The following is a 21,013-nucleotide window of genomic DNA, read 5'->3' on the forward strand; positions in this document are numbered from 1 at the left end:
TCAAATGATGCAAATACAATTAAATTGTCTGGATATGCAAAAGAAACGCGTGTTACAGGAAGACACGATACACTGGTGAGCTGGCACAGAAAGGTGAACGGAATGCAAACTGGTCGCTGTTACACTGTTTCTACCCTCCACAAGTTGTTTTATAGGCCATCTCCTCAGCTCTGGAAGTGGTGGTGGAAATCCACCACCAGCTGCACATAGGAGTGGCATCACCAGCGCGCGCTCTTCGACACTCACCCAATCATGTAAACCACAACCCCTCCCACCACACACACACATAAAAAATAATGTATTTTCCTACCTACACTAATGCAGATGGCATAAAATAATGAAGATAAAATATTATATTAAATTGAATGGTAAATTATTGTTTCTATTTAACTTAATTACAATACCTCTACAACGTACAATATACTAGCTACTTATTAGGAAAACTTTGAGACTAAGGTGAAATGTGTCAATTAAACAATTGTTTTAGTTTGTTCTATGACAAATATATCGTATTTATGACATAATATATTATATTATGTACTTTTAACTATGTACAATGTATGAATAATTAAAAAAAAGTATGTATCTGTATATTTAAGATTTAACTATGCATGTATAATTTAAAAAAAAAGTATGTAAGTATATATTTTACCATATTATTTAAAATACTAATCTACCGATGTTTGTTTTCTTGCGTAGGTACCTATAGTAAATATAAACGTAACGACTGCAAATAACAAATTAAAATAAACTGGTTATTACCGGATAATCGGTGCATATGTCAACTGACCTTAGCATAATTTTATTGTTTCAAATAAGCGACATGATGTTTCAAAAATCTGATTTATTTTCAATGTACTAATATACGGCCGTTCCATCCCAGGACAATTTGTTTTAATAACGCGAGAATTAACATTTTGATATCTTGCGGTTTCGAGAGATCTTATCAATTATATAACAAATATAGCTAATAATAAAACCCTTTTTTGGAGTGAGAGCACATCCTATTTAAAAACGTCTATCTATCACACGCCCTTGAAACCACTATCCCTTATTTTGTCAATATGGCTTATCCATTCATGCATTATCAATGGAAGTAGGGCATTAATTATATATTTTACATCAATTATTTTTTGGCAATGATACCTACTTTCGATATAAAATTAATAGGTATTTCATAAAATAATTGTGTATTTAAAAGTATTTGGTACAATTTGCATTGATAATAAGTTTATTTAAAATACTCTATTCAATATTTTAAATAAATAGAAGGCACCTATTTATAAAATATTCTATACTAAAAATATATTTAAAAATCAGTAGATTCCTACCTACCTATTCAAAAAACTTAAACTCTATATTATTAAACTAATAATATTGATAATTTGGTTGATTTTATGATTTAAATTTTTATTTTTGAGGTCACCAACGTATAACTACTACTAACTGAGCCAGCTGAAACACTTTATGTCTGAAGATGGATATGAAATAGAAATAAACAAAATTGTTCAGTGCGCTGTATGCTTTTATAGACAATTGTAGGTAGATACGCATTATTGAATAAATATATTTATCTAGTTCAGGCAGGCCGCCTGGAATGCTACAGCATCCATTGCCCTGAAATATATTTGATCTAATTTATTTTTAATCGAATATTGTACAATTTCGTTTAAATATTTGTTGTAACTTATTACCTATTTACGATTTTTATGTAATTTCAATTTTTTATACATAATCCACATATTTTAAATTTGCCCCAAACATTTTTGTTATTTGAACTTTAAATTATGTAGCACCTCAATCCCTCTATTACCTTATTATTTAAAACTCTTCATACATTTAAATAGAAGGTGGCTATTTCATTACATTTACGATAGATTAAGTTATAACATTATAGTTTATGCACAATATTTGATATTTCCGAGTATTATGCGAAGCCAACTTAACTCGTTAATGCCCCGTGTGTGTCTGAAATATAGTTTATTACAACATGGGACAAGGGGAGAAGGAAAAACCCTATTAGATTATAGCATAATAGGTATGTATCCAAAGTTAATATATCATATCTCGCGAGATCATAAATAAACATTTAACATATTTTATACTGCACATTACAGTATTAAGAAGGTTATGGTACCTATATTATTATGTTTATGAGCAAACGGAGTTCAACTTGTTTGGAAACGTCAGATGGCACAATGTGGTTTCAATAAGTAGGTATATAACACGTACCTCGCGGTACGTTGGAATGCAGTCCCTAAAACGACACGTTTTGGGTGGTCTTCGATTGTTTAAAATAACAATGATTTCAAACGCACATTTGAGCGTGACCGGGTCACATAAGTGTACAATAAACCATTGTGCCAAGCATTATCCACATATAATCTCCGTGTGGGAACACTGCTGGCATCCAGCTGTTATCCCAGAGCACTATTTTTTTCTTGGCTACAGCGTTCTTTTAATAAATGTGCACATACAACACAACACAATGTATAATATTATTAACTGGACGAATAAAAAATAAATATGCTTCACAAATTTCGAATACCGATTTATTTTAGGCCACCCCTGTCGGCCTTTCTTAAAATGCGATGCTAAAATGAAACATAGAACTGCAAGTCATACCATTAAAATTTTGTCCATTAGCTTATTATGAAGTTTATTTAAATTAACAAATTAACTTAAAACATAATGGTTACAATAAAGAAAAATAAACTGAATACCCTACAAAGAACTAGCCACTGAACGCTTCGTGGTATGCATGATAGAAATAATTAGTTATTATAGTTTTATTATATAAGTTACTATCATTAAATATCGTATACCTACAAGGCTACAAAGACAAAAACATCTATTATTATACATCATATTATATCATATAATAGGTAAAAATAATCATATAAAATAATAATATTTAACACGACATTTAAACTTTAACATTTACCTTTTCATTTATTTAATTTACAATAAATATATAGATCAATCTTATATTATTATTTAAATATATAAATTTTAATAAGGTACTCGCATAATATATTTTGAATAAATATGAAGAGCGAGAAATGAGTAATTTCTAATAAATAATATTATAAATTATAATCAATGGTGGATCTCTTATATTAGTGAAGAGTGTAGAGGAGCAGCTTAGAACGGGAAAATTTAGGGGAAGGAAAATTCCGCAGTGCTTTATTAAAATACGCATAAAATAAATATGCAAAATTAATTACTTTATACTTTATTTTATTTTTCTGTACAATAAAAACAAATTTATAATCTAAATTTATGTCTATATTAATATTATATACAATTCTTTGTATGTACCTAGGTACCTATTTTTTTTTCAGAACGTTGATGGACTTTTATTTTTTATTTTTCTACAAACCTGACTAAAAAATGTCACTTTTTCATTACTGCTATAGCAGAACTGCTCCTATACATCAAACTGAGGTACGTAGGTCAAAATATTTAAAATACTGCTATAGCAGTAATAACAAAGTTATTTTTGAGCCATAACTATATTATTTTTTACATATTTATATGATTGCAAATATTTAAAAGTTAATCTAGGTATACATATAGGCGAAACATAACAGTTTTAAAAGAAATCAAATATGTATCTTTACAAGTAAAAAAGGTTTTATTATATTCATTTTACTATCTATACTAATACTCATACACCAAAATTCAGTCACATTATAGAGTACATACAACTATATCGAAAACACCGATAACGATTGTTATTGTTGGATTGTTATGCAGTTAAAATGCACGTTGTGGAAACACACGAACAGGGATAAAAATAGGCTATAGATTATAAATATACTATTTTTATTTTTGTTTGGCTTTATTTTGTCAGTGCCCGATGGTTTATTGAAATCTACTGGGGCAGAACAATATGCTCTTTCATATAAGAACATTGAAAAAATTACTGCTACAGCAGTACTTCCATTTTTTTATGGTTTCTGTATTACTGCTATAACTGTAATATTTGTAAGTGTTCCTGTTATTTGTTCCCATCACTAGTTTATTTGTTTGCTAAGTTTTAATTAGTTTGATATTATTCCATACTATATATTATCTAATTTTACTTGTTGTAAATCACACCACTACTATGATTGAAATAGGTATAAACCTGAAAATATTGTAAACACTTTAATTTAAATAGGTAGGTGTGTAGGTATGATATGAAATTATGGAATACGATTTTTTTTAGTATATTCTTCATGAAATTATGTATTGAGATGTTAGATTTTTAAAATAGAGTACAATATTTACAAACACAATATTCTGGTAATGTTAAGGATTTTTTGTGGAACAAGACCCTAACCTTCAATACACTGTCCCTACCTATATATATATAAAAGAGTATACCTGCTCGAGTATCCATAATACAATACCCAAGGTTAAATTATATTTATATATATCATACAATATAATATGTTGTTCGTGTATGTGCAAGCGCAGTAAAGAATGCGGCAGATGTTGTATTGTACGTACCTACCCACCGGCCACCGTAAATGTATGGGGCACAAAAATACATATGCCTTCAATAAAAACTATTATATTCCATAATAACATTATTCAGGCCATCCCCTGACCTTCGTTGATGCGGTATGGCGTGGGGTAGTTAAAATATCCCGCAGTGTTTACGAAGAATAGCATTGGTGATCATTGTGTGTACAATATTGTATTATTAAAATATAATAAAACGTATGCGAATCACGTACTCACGCGTCCCTATGGTGTTGTTGCTGTTCTCAAAGATTTGAAAACGGAAAAAAAATAAATACATATAATAAATTATATTTTATGGTTATAGACCGTAAACGAAAATACCAGCACCACAGCCATCCCTGTTTTACTCAATATTTCGAACTGCGGAATTATTTCTATAAAATCACTGGTAATTTTTTTTTTTTTTATGTCAGAAGTTATCTTTTACCAATCATTTATCCGATAAAAGTGTTGAACACATACTTATCCAATAAATTACAATAACTGCGGAAATCAAAAATAAGAATAAAAAAATTATATTTATGATATAGAAGTGTAAAATGATTTTAATATCTATAACCTATTTGATTATGCATGACCCAAATTTTGTTTAATACAATATCCTATAAATTTCGTTATACGTTTATTTTGTATAATTCCATTAAATGATGACCATTGTACATTAGTCTCTCAATATGTTTTACTTTTTACTATTCTAGTATTCAAGTGACAGTGGCATAAGGGTCCTTTAAGCAGTTGAGAAGTGAAGCCATGGTAAAATATTCAGAATCTACACACAATAAAAATGTATCATAAAAAAATATAAATATATTTTTTGTTTACAATTGAAGTTGTGGACGATTCATATATAATATAATTTTATGTAATAAAATAAATGTATTTAATTTTAAAAAAAAATGAATATAAATTTTCAATCAAGATATAAGTTAAATATACAATGCCATATGCATTTTTTTATAGTTTATTGAAGATTCAACAAAATAAGTTTTTAGCCTACTTTAATCAAATAAACAAGAAAAAGAATATAATATATAATATACATTACAATTTAGTATGAATTTTACAGCATTATTATAATGATTATTAACAATGGATATTTTGTGATTTTATTATGGGATAATGTATTTTTTTATGATTATTTTCTAAACATTATTACTAGAAAATGTACTTACTTCAGTAATCATTTCAAACATCAGTATTACTATAAAAATATAATAATAGATTTTTTACCTACTTTTAACAATTATTGTTATAATAACATTAAAATTATTAAAATATTTTCATGGGAGGTATTTCTATAAAAGATAATTTTAATAATGGAGACACTTTGTACCATAGATATTTTTGCACAAACATTTTGACCCAGAACCTTTTTATTGTATAATATTATATTTGAGTATTTTTAATAACACAAATGCATATTTCATCATTTATTGTTACATATAAGTGCTATTACTCATATATAAAAACCTATAAAATACATTATCACATTTTTTCATAGATATAGTATTTGTTATTTCAAAGATCTCAAGGCATGTGCGACATGAAACTTAAAAATTCCTTAAGATATTCAATAGAATTGGGTAAAATTAACAAAAAAAACAGCATTGTTACATAATTCTATTCTATCCACTATGTTAAGTGTAAACAAAATTATTCTATACTTGCTAAAATTATGACTTTGATTAGATATTATGAAACATTTGATTATACTTACCAATTATAATTTGTTTATCACAACACAAACTAAACCAATATAATACATCCATATAAGTTATAGTGATTACTGATAACACAAAAAAATTCTGTCTTTTATAAATTATGCATAAGCTTTTTTTCTGCTCATGGGCTAAATTTCAATTGACTGAAATACTATACGTCATAAGATATAAAAAGAATTCAAAAGTCAATACTTAATACTCCTACTAAGAATATATGATTTTTAGAAAATATTTTAGGAAGGGGGATTTAGAACACTCAAAAAAAAAAAAAAAAAATTGGTCTTGTACCTATGGTTAAAACGATTAATATAGTATCAAAATCTATATGATACCTATAAGTACATATAATGTTATATGCTAAAAAAAAAAATTTCACGGACTACGGAGTAGTATTTCATTTATAAGTTTATAACCATAGATAATAATTATAATAATTATATAATGGATAGGTCATCTGGCCTCTCTGAACATTTCCATATGACAAGCTAATAAGTACAATAATTTTTATCTCACAAACAAGTAATTTTTTTTCAATTTTTTTATTTATAATTTTAAATAAAATAATTATTGTATAGTCATTTATAATTAACAACAAATAACAAGTCATAAATATCACAGTATAACATAACATATAAGAAAATATAAACTAGTATTTCTGAAATCGTGTTTATATTTCGAAATTCAAACAGCTAAAGACAAAGATCCACAAGTGATTTGCTCGTATCATTTGATTTAAAGTCATGGAATGAATAGTTGCTTTATTGATACATAAAAAAGATTGAAAAAGGATAGTTAATAGTCAAATGAGTTAGATAGAAATACAGACTGGCAAGAGGAAAGATGATGTAACTGTTATGAAACAATTTTTTGAAATAGAGGAAATGAGATCAATAAGATATACAGAATAATTATGTTGGAAAAGCTTTCAGCATGAAAACGAATCAATAAGATGAGAAATTTGGCCGAGATAAAACTTATTAGTTTTTAATATTTAAATACTAATATCAACTATGAACATTGAAGAATAAAAAAATCAAATTATAAACACAATAATTGTTTTTAAAAACTGTATATTTTTATTTAAAAATATATGAAATTACTTTAATTTGTTTATAGATCATATTGAATCAATTAAAAATTAGATTAAACTTGAATATGATGGTATTTACTAAATTATAAAATATTAATTTATGATAAAATATTTTATTGAACAAAAATAAATGCAACATTGAAGTTTGAACTAGATAAAGAATAAAACCAATAGGAATTTTTACACTATTGAATATTAATGTGTCAGATAAATTATTTCCCTGGAATATCTTAAGTTATAACATAAGTACATTGATTTGATTAGGTATCAAATAAAAATAAAAAATATCACAACTATCCAATTTTATGAACGAATCAACACAAATTAGTTCTTACATTTATGAATTATTTTTAAATTATAACTATAATTAAATTAACTACTAGTCTCAACCACTAATATTCAATATGGCTTTAAACTTTTCTAAACTTAAACCATCTTTTGTACAGTTTTCATCAACTGCAGTGTTTATACGAAGTAACCAAGCTTTTCGTGATGATCTAGTTTTTATGAGATGATCATTGTATAGATTAATACCATCACGATTGAATTGTGTGATAAAAAGTGATTTTAATCCTTCCAAAACATGTAGTAATTCTTTGTATTGGTACACATAATTAGTTATAACTAAATTAAAAAAATGTAATCATTTTTGAATAAAATTCATGATTTAGTTTTACTTATAAGTAACTTACAAATTTTTGAAGATTTCAAAAGAAGTAGTTCGCTCTCTTTCAGTTTATTTTTCCATTTCATATATAAACAACCCAAGTTACCTAAAGATATAGCAATTTCTGCATTGTCTTCATCTAAAATTGATCTTTTGATTTCAATAGCTTTTAAAAACATTTTTTCAGATTCCTGTAAAGATAAACAATTGTAGCTACAAATTTGTATAACAAATGCATAGTTATTAGTTATTACTTATTTCAGGAATGTCATATACATTTGAAAAAAAGAATGTTCTCGCTACACTTCAAAATTAAAACTTTTATGTTTCCCACCTAATAATCTAACATATTATGAATATTATTGCATACTAAATAAGAACTTAATTTTTTTTTTTTTTTAATTTTAACATTTGTAGATACTATTGTAGAATTGTATCTAAAACTATTATATATAAAACAAATACTGAAATCCTCAGTCACACATAAAATATTTAATATAAACCAAACATTTTTATATTTCATATAAATATTACATGAATAATATCACTAGGGAGAGGTAATGGCCACGTCGCCCCCCCCCCTCAAAACCACTACTGACTTAAGACCATAACCTAACCATGGATTAAAAAAAAAAAAAAAATAGTTTTTGCCCGGCACATAGAAATTATATTCAGGTCAGAATGAAATATTGATAAATTTTAGGTACGTATTAGCATATTCTATACACCTCAAATGATACCAATGATACCACTGGGTTATCTTAAATTATTAATCAATAATTCTATCAGTAATTAAAATATAAAACTAATGTAATTATTACTTCATATTTTTTCTGAGTTTGATAAATTTGACCTAAATTACTATATGACTTTGCTGAAAGCAGAGTTTGAACTCCAACAGTATTCAAAGTAATTTCTAATGCTTTTGAATGGATGTATTCAGTTTGAATTAATAATTTCTTCCTTGATGGTAAAGGCATCGTCTCATATCTCATATACCGTCGATTTACATTATTTCCTAAAACAATGTTTTTTGTTATTTTATCATTACAACCACGATTAACAATTTTATAATGTCATATTAAGTATGTTTATTAAAAATATGCGTAATTTTAAAAATAATCAAAGTTTAATTTAATACTTATTGTCGCCGCCGTATCACTATATATCTCGTCACCGACCGACACACACACACACACACTCACACGCACATTGCTGTTTTATGTATATTGTTTATTTTCGTTTTAATTGTTATGTGAATTATATAATAGTAAGATTACGCGTGAGGAAGCGCAATCAGCCGCGCCAAACCACAACGAAAAATAGCACAGCCGCCGCATTTTTATGTCTTCCCGTCCGTCCGCGTCGTTTGTATAATATTATAATAATTTTAGTCTCTTCTCCAGCTTTAACAAAACAACGCCTCTTACGTGCGCTAATCGGACAATTTTTATTGTTTAAATGGTATTTTGTGTGCGCTAATCGCCACTTATACTTCGAAATAGTGAGCGCGAATCGCCACTGTGTTTTTTATAAGTATATCGCATTGTCACGCGAATCGCCACCGTATCATATTACTATATTATATCGTGTGTACAAATCTCCATTGATTTATAGTGTTTTATTATATTTTGTGGGCACTAATTGTACCTAAGTCTGTTATTTTTTATTAATTATTGTTACCTATATATTGTGAGCGCTAATCGCTCGCCGCATCTATTGTTTTATATATATTTTGTATACTTGTCACAAATTGGCGTATCTATTTAATTTATTTTTCGTGTATTATATTTTTCAATTATTTCGTGTTTGTGTATGTGCAATTATTTATATAGGCTTTTAGGTAGCTGCAGCTGGCCAGCCGAGCACCAACAAATTGTGAGTAATTTTATATTATTGTCTCTATTTATTCATTAATTATTTTACTGAGCCAAAGGAGCTATAATATTTCATTTATATCATTATTATATTATATATCCGTAGTGCCAAAAAGGCCGTTGATTTGTATATTATTCTGTTGGGCCAGAAGGGCCATAGGTTATTATATCTTTTTATACCTTTTCTGTTGCTGTGATTTTTATATTATATTGTGGATTTTAAATTATTTGTATATTACAGCAACTTAGTTACCAAAAACCTGTGTTACCCTTTATTTTAGTTTTAAGTCTACACACCACACATACCTACACAACTACACACACCACCACACACTAGCACTCTTTAGTTTTGATCGGCGATCCCGTCCACTTCTATTGAGTCGCTATACAGACATATACACACATACACAGGTCGGTCGGTGTGTGAGAGTAGCGCGCGAAGTATTTGGTGACCGGGCGTCACGGCCTATTAATTGTGTCGTTCCCGGCCCGTACACTTATAATATGCATAGAACTAACTATGCACTATAATAGAATATATTGATAGTTCAACTATAATAGCTAATATCAGTGAGTAATTTTCTGTATGATATTTTCTTTTCCAAAAGGGTAAACAATACCTTGACATTTTTTACCTGACATAATTTATATTTTATAATAGTTATTATAAATTGTAATTCTGTTCTTTACTTAAAATGGTGGAAGAAGTTAAGAAAAAATGGAGATTCTTTGAGCAAGTTTTAAGAATATCTTGATTGTAAATCTATTTTTCTATTTGAAGATTAATACAGACCAGTATTTAGGAAGTGACATTTACAAAGTGAAAGAATATATATCCATAATAATGATTTCTGCACATTTTTTTTTTGCCCCATCGTCCTTATTTTGTTGAACTACATATTTCATAACAATAAAATTAGAAAAACACCACATAACTTATGTGAACTTATTCCTTTACTAAAAATAGAAGATAAGTTTTACAATTTTTATTTACAAAACTGATCAACCACCCTATCCCTATCACCAAAAAGAATGGCAGAAATTAATAAATGCTTTGGAGGGCGTCATTACTAATTTTTTAATACGGCCTTGATTTAACAGGAATATTAATAACATCAATATTAAATCAAAGAATGGGCCAGTAATTGAAAATAATTTTAGCATTGTTTGAATTCTGGAGGGCGATTACTAAATTCTTATTGAATTGTTGAAATATCTTCTAAAAATTTAACTGCTGAAAATGAAAACTTTTACGATTTAAAAAGATTTTGTCATTTTACTATATAAAATAGAGGGACAAATATGATCTACATAGTACATTTTTTAGGTAGATTTAGTATTTTGTACTTTAGTTTCTTAACTTACACCTATATTGAGGATATAACATAAATCAATAAATAATAAATATACAAACCAGGCATCAATATATTAATTTGCATATGTACATTTCCCATTAGTTCATATGATACTGCTTTTTCAAGTATTAATGCCTTTATCTTTTGAATATTTACATGCAACATATAGGTGTATGAGTCTTTGTTAATTGGAAATGGTGAATTCAACGTTTCAATAATAAATATGCCTTGTTCCAAGCTCTGCCTAAAAAGTCATGATTGTTAAGTAAAGGTTAAATTTATATTATATTTAATTAACATTATATTGTCTTACATAGCTTCGTTATAGTCAGTTACAGATTTATAGCTTAAATATCGAGCATACGCATAATCAACTAGAGCAATTGCAGTATTTAGATTATAATAACCAAATAAATTCCGTGTACAGTCTAGTGCAATCTAAAATTTAAATAATCTAATTTAGTTGATGGTTTTTTTTCATCATAAATTCATCACAAAAGATTCTTACCAAGTAACTATGAATACTTTCTTCTATTAATTCTGCTTTCATTGAGTAGAAAGCTTCATTTAATAATATTTCAATGCGGATCTTCAGATAAATTGTATCGTTGTATGTGCGCAATTGATTTATTAAATTTTTAGCTGTGCTCAATCTGTTCAAAGCAGTACAAACTCTAATGGCATGACTTACAACTAACAGCCTCAAGAATTTACTGCTCTTGTCTCTAAGTTCATAAATAGCTTTAACTGCCCACGACCATGCCTAAATAATCATTTATTTTAAGAATATAAAAAAATTAAATACACCCCAAAAAAGTATGAAACCTTATCAAATTCCAATAATGCAGAGTAGTACTGTGAAATGGCCACAAAGGCATATGCCATATTAAATGTTCTTTCTTCTATCTTTTCAATGATCACAATAGTATTTTTCATATGTTGTAAGACTATTTTAGCTTCATCATATTTATTCAACTTGGACACCACTAATAACCATCTATGGACAAATATTTTTTCGTTTAATCAACTATTATTTGAGAGTAAATAATTTGTAATCTAAGGGTCCATTTACTTGGTAAGGCATTGGGTAATTTTCAGCAATTTTAAATTTTGATCAAGACAAACCCATTTTGTGGTAATTATTTTGTATGTGTGTGATAATACTTGAGCACACTCTTCCAGCCAGCCGGCGTCACCAAAAAAAATTCCTATGCATCAATCACAAATTCAATAGATTTTCATCAATAAAAAAAAAAAACCTATGTAAAATACAAACCTAATTTTAGACCTTGTTCAATTCGACGAAAAATTATTTCATGATTGTTATCAAGTATTTTAATTTTTATCCATTCATATGACAACTCCTTAGGAAATCTAAGTCCTTTAATTTGCACACAAATCTGTAAAAGAATTTTTGAAATGATTAAATGATGGAAGTTGTAAAGTAAAACTGTAACTACCTGAAATATTGTAAACAGTTGCCCTCGACAATTGGCCACCTTCACCAATTTTAATAATAATTCCAAGTCAAAATGATCAAAAAAACTTGAATAATTAACAAATTTGGTCTAAAAAATAAAAGGACAATGACAATTAGATTTTAATTATAAAGTACATAAATGGGATATCATTACAGGCACATCAATAACACTCAGATATATCAATAATAAAGTGCTATGTTTTATATATTTTCATTTTATCGCAGATGGTCAAATTATGTAACTTAAAATGGCTCATCTGAAATTAATTGACTCAAAAACTACTGGACATATGAATATAGTTATTCCAATGTAATTGGTTACTTTAAAACTTAAAGATGAGTCAATAAGACATTATATACAATCGTCAAATGAACAACCAGTGCTTATTTTAAAATAGCATATACAGGGTGATTTTTTTATCATGAACCACTCATTATTTCAAAAAGTATCAATGTTTTTTAAAATATTTTTTTACAAAGTTTCATATTGTTAAAAAAACAACGTTTTTATGAAAAAATTATATTTTTTAATATTTTTTATCCTTATAATTTTTTAAGTTTTTTACTTTTTTGAATGGCAACCTACAGTTTTAATTTCATATTCCAAAGCAGAATATTTTTCTAAGTATTTTGATACGTAAAAATCGAATTTTGGACGAGTAGTTCATGAGTTATAAGTATTTAAAGTTTAGACAAGCGGAGTAGTGGACAAACATTTTGCGGGGTAACCCCGTACCACTCCACTCCGCCAATCTAAACTTTAAATACTTATAACTCATAAACTACTCGTCCAAAATTCGACTTTTACGTATCAAAATACTTAGAAAAATATTCTGCTTTGGAATATGAAATTAAAACTCTAGGTTGCCATTCAAAAAAGTAAAAAACTTAAAAAATTATAAGGATAAAAAATATTAAAAAATATAATTTTTTTATAAAAACGTTGTTTTTTTAACAACATGAAACTTTGTAAAAAAATATTTTCAAAAACATTGATACTTTTTGAAATAATGAGTGGTTCATGATAAAAAAATCGCCCTGTATTATTGAAGACAAGCACAACAAATAGGAAAAACCTTTTTGAAAGTGATTTTTAATATTTATTTTCAATTTATAAGCAAATGTAAGTGTGGTATAATCTTTATCACAAGCATTAAAAAAAATCCCTTTTAATTTTGTTTAAAAACTACTTTATATCAAAATCAATAGCACTCATAGTATTATGTGATTATGCCATAGGACATAGATAATAGATATATTTTATGGATTATATCTTAATAAATAGCTGGATTAAAAGTGGCAAAAAAAAATGCAGATAAAGTAACCTTTTCTAAACAATATTTTCAAAATGAAGATGGTTCATATTAATATTTAAGGACTTTATTTAATTTGTAGCTTAAGTTTTGTTTTAATTTTATTTTTAGGGAATTAATGTTTTAACAAAAATAATTAATAATTAAATGTATTTAAAATATATATATATTTGTATAATAAATTCAATGATTTTTAAGATTATGGGTGGCTGAAGGGGGTTGTCGGGGTCTTCATTCTCTACGGTAATGTGAAAGTAAATTTTGTGTGGAACACTCATTCAACTCACATCCACTGAGTCCCCAGTCCCCCTTCTAGTTTTTTTTCAAATCAACAACTGTTAAAAGTTTTCGGTTTTTATTAACATATTTCAATTTTTTTTTTTTTTGCATATGGCATGGTATTGGTGTACAACAAAAAGTAATAACGGAATAAAATAAATAAATAAAATAAAATAAAAGTGATAACAGATAAATATAAATAAATAACTAAAATAAACTAACTACATATTTCAATATTATTCATCTATTTAGTTCTATATTTGCAAACTAAACAAATATTTGTATAATAGGTACATAAATACATCAATAAAGGTAGTGGTAATGCGAACCAGACTTGTGTAAAATACTTTTTAAAAGTATTTCGAATACATATTTCGAATACTTAAAAAAAAGTATTCAGAATGTGTATTGGAATATTTTTCAAATACTTCTTTTTAGTAGATTAAGTTATTGTTTTTATTAGATTTTGATAAAGATTTTTTTTTTCAATTCAGTTTTTTTAATAATCTCGATAATACACCCCTATCTGGCAATCTATTAGTTATAAATTATATTCAAATTTAGTGACACAACTAGGATTTATATTTTTTTTTATTAGGGAGGGGGATATATATTCATATAAATAATAAGCACACAAGCACTCATTATTTTATTACTTATAATAGATAAATCCTGAAGTCATAATAATATCTTATCACCATCGATAGCTCGTTGCTATAAAATCAGAAAATAACATTACTGTCCAACTAAAAATAGTAGAAGACAAAATAATGTATTACGATAAAATATTTTGTATAGAAATATACATATTATATGCAAGTAAAAAAGCAATTTTTATGACAGAAAAAGAATGAAATTATTTTTAAATTGTGATTGAACGTTAAAAAAGTATTCTAAATATTGAATTGAGAATATACGTAAAACATATTTCAAAAGTATTTGGAATACTACCCAAATCTAATGAGAACCATCTATCAGTCTACCAACTGCTGTTGTCAAAAATCAAAAGTTACATATAATAATCGTTAAATGAGCGAGTGATGAGGGAGATAGATCTTCTCATGACCTTTTTTCAATGTATATTTGATAACTATTATTTAATAATTAAACAGAGCATGTTTAAGGCCATACTCCCGTTCATAAAAACATTATTTGACCGCCACTGGAAACATGGTTTACATCTGAATACAAAAAAAATTGAATATGGTGTACCATGGTAAAATTTTTCATAGTAATTTATATAAAAAATGTAATTTAAAAAAAAAAAAAAACAAATTTCATGTTTGTTACACCTAATACATTACTAATTTATTTTACATAACAAATAGTAAGTATTAATATACATCTAAAGAAATAATATATAAATAGGTAAAGTAATTTGAATTACAAAAAATAAAGATAAAAATTTATGATCTTATAATTATCAATGTTGAATGTAATAATCACCTCAAAATAAATCAAATTAATTACAAAATCATAATTATTTTAAGTTCATCAATTAATTTTTTTTTTAGTTTGTTAAAAAAAACAGTTTATGCATAACATTTAAAATATAATTTTATTAACATTTAATTAAAAAATTTATTTTTAAATAAAATAGTTGGGGTTTAACATGAATTTTTTTTAAATGTCTGTAATAAAGATTAGACCATACTTAATCAATTTGTTTGCATATAATTAGAAAATAAATTTCAAAAATAACTCTTAAAAGGTTTTTCCAACTTGAAAGAGAAATCTAACTTTGAGAGGCTTGACATTTGTGGTGATATCTGTCCAATGTAAATTGGGAAATTCATATTGGTTAATTTTTAAGATGCGGCTTAAACAGTTTTCAAAATACTGAACTCGTTTGTCATGCTTTAAATTTATAACTAAATATTAAAAATAATGTAACAAAATAAACCTATGGTTTATGCTCAAACGGTTTATGAGTCCCAACTTCTTGGTTGTAAATTTAATATAGATAATTTAAATACTAATTTAATTACTTGAGCTAAGAATAATACTAATATTGAATTTTTAATCATGTTGTATATAGCTTACATATTAGACTTATTATAAATGATTTTAATGAAAGAAAAATATCTATGTGAATTCCCAGAAATATTCACTTTAAGTGTAATTTGACTAAATAATCAATAATAATAAAAAAATACTTAAGTACTGTTTAATTCCAACTCTGGATATACGAGAATATTTTAATGTATAATGTAAATGTTTATATATCAAGTAAATACTTATAATTAATTATTATCACAGGTCAGAAATATAATATATTATTCCAATAATTGTCCGATTGTAAGCTTCACCAGAATACCGGTTAAATAAAAAGGTAATGAAAAGATGTAATGTAAGCTCTGCTATATTTGTTTTCGTATTTGAAATGGATGCATGAATACTCTACCAGTGTTAAGGCTTTACTTAACTTAATGATACATCTTAACTAAATAAGCTCATAAATTAAAATTGAAAAAAAAAATAGATAATATTAGAAAACACTAAATAAGTTTAATAATAGATTTTAAGTAGAAGTTAGAATATCTATATAAAATTGATCACATAATTTTAGTTCACAATTCAAAATATTATAATAAAACATTCCTGGATAGAAATTATTACAATTATTTATAATCTTTTATGATTGTTTGGCGTAATACACATTACAGTTTATATAATTTGTTTGGATAAATATTATTTTTATTTTTAAGTTTTGTATATTTTTGGCATATACACATACCTAACTATTATTTAATGAGAGCAAACATCATTATAAAAATTATAATTTACCATTATAGTAATTTTATATTTTCACTAAATTTTTGTTTTGAAGTAAAATACAATTTTTAATGTATAACACATAACTATTATTTACCGTGGACGATTATTAATATAAAAATTATAATTTTTTTTTTCATAATATTATATAATATTAGTTTTGAACTGTTACTTAATTGTCTTCACTGATAAAGTTTACATGGACGAAATTTTACCTATTATTTTTCCTGGCAGAGTTAACACTAAAAAAAGGGTAATTCGTAATTGTAAAGGAGTTTACAAGCACATAGTTGTAGGAATTGCATAACAAAAGGTGGATGGGAGTATGGATTTTTAATGTATTCATAATCTGGTTGTATATAGATGGCTTATATATAAGTAGATATTCCTGCTTTAAGATTTTATCATTTGATTCATTGTTTCATAAAATAATTACATTATACTGAATATAATAATGCTAAACTACAATAATTATATATTATAAAGAAAAATTTAATAACGATACTTGTTGAGTGATGGCAAATTCTTCATGAATTTTATAAACTTCAGATCTTCTCATATCTAAATTATAGAAAGAATCGGGAAAATTGTTCATTAATGAAATATGAGCAAGTTCACGTCCTCGATCAAGTGAACACTGCTCTTGGAGTGAGTTTTTATCGGGGAGCGTATGATTATACATAAAATCTTCACTACCATTGTTGACATACAATATCTATATGAAAAAAGTAAAAAATATAGTTACTTTTGACAAGCTATAATTATTTGTACGAAAAAAATGTTTAACCTTCCATATAATTTGTAAGCTGATGGTTGGTTGTAATAACTTTAACATACTTGGTATATCTTTGTTATGACATAATTGATTTAATGCCATATTATACAGCGACTCAACACTATGGCTACAGTCATTCATTATGATCTAGAAAATAAAAATGATTTAATGAAACTGCAATGAAAAAATATAATTTATCTGATTTTTAGTATTTTAGTATAAGCTATCATGAGTTTAGCGTGAATAAACTATGAATATAGGTACATTAAGTTTCGGACTGCGAAAAAAATTAGTTCTGTTTCACTACAGTCTACTATACCTACTCAATCAGTTTGTGCTGTGATCCAAGAAAATTGAGAGCTATAACTGACTTAATTTCGTTCGTTCGTTCTTGAAAGTCGAATGTCAAGAGTCAAAAAGACAATAAAAAGTGCTGACGGAACAACAACACGCATCCAGTAAGCATTAATTGATCGTCGACATTCGAATATTCGTTACAATCAACACTTGTTGGTGTTAATATCACTAGTTCCAGCTGTTTGAAAGCGTCTCTACAAAACACGAGTTTTCTCCATCATCGGGGCGTTAGTTGTCGAGCAGAGTAAGAAGAGGGTGGCTAAGTTGCAGCTAATGCGGTCCGAGTGGGTACCTACTAGTTCTCCCGGAGTGTGATAAGAATTGTGATAAAGCATATACCAAGGGGGTTACCAGGTATCTAGCAGTGACACCAATACGAAATAAGTTACGTCAGTGATGCCATGCTAGCGGCACTCATCACTACGCTCCTCGGCGCCGTCGCTCCGCTCCGCTGATCGAAAATATCCCTCGGCTTGCTGTGCAACACCACCTCAAGTTGGTCTCATGGTAACCACAGGATAACCGCCGCATAACAACTCTTATCACTCCGGGAGAACTGGGGTATCACCGGTCTGAGTGGCAGTTTGATATCTGTGGTCTACCAGTGTTACACTACGAACAATTTCACTATATTATTTTAAACAACAATTTCACACAGCGCGACCGTTCCGCGATTGGAAACCTAACCGTAATCTACCATTGGATACAATTTAAAAATATACAAGTTATTCATAAATATTTTACCTTTTTGAAATGGCAGTAAAGATTTTTTTTGAAGAATTCTCATGGACTTGATAAAACTGTTCATTTTGTCCAGTAAATTGTTTTGATTTGTATCATCTAGGTTAGGTTAGGTTAGAATAACCATAACTTTGAATTTCTTTATCAATTTTATGATGAGTGTTTAGTAAATCGAATAGCAAAACAATTTATAAAGCATGTTTGATAACAATCATTTTTTGTCCAGCATTATGTTAAATGTAATTCCAAAATAATAAAAAAATACTAAATATATATTTTTATACTACTTAATTATACATTTATAAAGTAAGTATTAATTACTTCTTTCTTGTTTGACGAACCCATATCATTAACCATTACAATGACATTAAACTCAACATTATACAGTTTCTCAATAATTTGATGTAACAAATCTTGTGTCATAATTTTCAATCTCGTCGTGAAATTAATATTACAAAATTGTATTTTTGGCGGGTAATTTAACGGCCAATGAAATGAGGCGAACCATGAATATGGCTGGGAAAGATGGGACGCGCAAACCCGACCAAAACTCGTATCGGTGCTGACGTACCTATCTATTTTGTCATTCTCATACTATGAATTAAAATAAAGTAATATAGATAGACAGTATAGTTTATAGTTCGATAATGATAGGGAAATACCCGCTTATCGTTATGCAGCCACCCGTCTTTGTTTTTTATTCTAATTTTTTAAAATAAAATTCAATTTTTTAAAATTCAATAATCTTAGGAAGGATGGAAGGGGGTGAATTGGAAAGTGTCTATAAGCGGAAAACTTTAATTAGGCAACCGAGTATATTACAGTGAGTTCCGCTTACTGTGATCACAGCTGGTTTATAGAATTTAAAATGAAAATCCCAAACCAAATCATATATTAATTATGTTAAATTGATTTTTTATTAGAATCACCAAGTACCGGATAATTGAATCACTTTTATGAACAATATCTTATCGTTTTTATGATATTTCAACCTGATTATTTTATAAAAACCATTTTATTTTTGAATTTATAAGTATTACTGTATATCGTTGTACATTATGTCAATCAATCTTTGTACGTCGCGGCGTCGTGTACTTGTATCATTTAGTTTATTTGGTTTATTGTAACCCACACAGCAATACAATATTATCAAGATATGTTATCAATATTTTCTACCAACACCAAAATATTTTAAATTCGTGTTTTAAAAATGTGATTTTAATGTTAACAATAATGATGCAATATTGTGACAACGTATCATGGCAGAAAATTCCATATTGTAGAATTGTGTTCTTTTGGATATTTTAACAATATGTGATACCACATATTTCTAAAATATAGTTTAATAATATTTCAGAAATATGACTCAAATGTTTTTTTGAATATATTGTAAAAACATGTTTTTCTCCCAAAATATGTTTACCAAATTAATAAAGAAATAATATTATAAGTAATCGTAGATCATTGGTTTTTTAAACCACCCTAATAAGTATTATACATTTAATTTAGATTACCCACAAAGATCAGCAGATCACCCAGAATGTTTATGTGTACATGTGTTACACCAACAAACCTTTAATTCTGTTGATTGACTAACTTGTTGTAAGCAGAAGTATGTTACAATATCATGAGATGTTTGTTAATTGAGTATTTGAATACCTTACAGTTTATAAGTTGAAGTTATATTCATCCGTATACAATTTTTTGTATAATATGCGTTACATTGTTACATACCATACTGATTCAGTGTATACTGGATATAGTAATATATATTATTATATATATATATATATATATATATATTTTAATTCCATTAACCGTGAGACGGTTTGAGATTCATGTTAGGTACCTTTATTTTATTTATGTGTTCCAAAGACTATTTTAAGAACTACTTTTTAGTTTTGAATCAATAAAACCCTATTATTATTCATGTTATTACTATTTTTAAGTATTTTAACACATTTAATGTAAGTTCAGGTTTATAGGATTTTTATTTACTGACCAACAACCATTTAAATTTCTATATCTACAATCTATTATTATTCTATTAATTATTTTATACTAAATT

At 26.9% G+C, this 21,013-nt stretch overlaps 1 protein-coding gene across 1 annotated transcript; it reads right to left on the reverse strand.

Moving 5' to 3' along the window:
* Positions 1-7,711: 7,711 nt before the first annotated feature.
* On the reverse strand, positions 7,712-17,988 carry LOC149061504 (amyloid protein-binding protein 2-like). Its single transcript, XM_089215015.1, has 12 exons — positions 17,860-17,988; positions 17,578-17,787; positions 12,686-12,793; positions 12,502-12,625; positions 12,298-12,433; positions 12,051-12,222; positions 11,734-11,988; positions 11,539-11,663; positions 11,285-11,469; positions 8,815-9,011; positions 8,019-8,184; positions 7,712-7,950 (listed from the first exon to the last, which is right to left on the reverse strand). The coding sequence occupies exons 1-12, from the start codon at positions 17,986-17,988 to the stop codon at positions 7,712-7,714; spliced, it is 2,046 nt and encodes a 681-aa protein (XP_089071141.1).
* Positions 17,989-21,013: the final 3,025 nt, after the last annotated feature.

Source organism: Diuraphis noxia, unplaced genomic scaffold (genome assembly GCF_037042655.1).
Source record: "Diuraphis noxia isolate RWA-SAM2 unplaced genomic scaffold, SU_Dnox_SAM2 contig0001, whole genome shotgun sequence".
Classification (NCBI taxonomy): Eukaryota; Metazoa; Arthropoda; class Insecta; order Hemiptera; family Aphididae; genus Diuraphis; species Diuraphis noxia.

What these genes read in the sequence shown, in the direction of transcription:
- LOC149061504 (XM_089215015.1), bottom strand. Translation starts at nt 17,988, where the DNA reads ATGAATGACTGTAGCCATAGTGTTGAGTCGCTGTATAATATGGCATTA. An exon ending in TGAACAAGGTCTAAAATTAG is followed by an intron (nt 12,434 to 12,501) that starts GTTTGTATTTTA and finishes ATTGATGCATAG; the next exon opens with GAATTTTTTTTGGTGACGCC. An exon ending in AAAGTATTCATAGTTACTTG is followed by an intron (nt 11,664 to 11,733) that starts GTAAGAATCTTT and finishes TTTAAATTTTAG; the next exon opens with ATTGCACTAGACTGTACACG.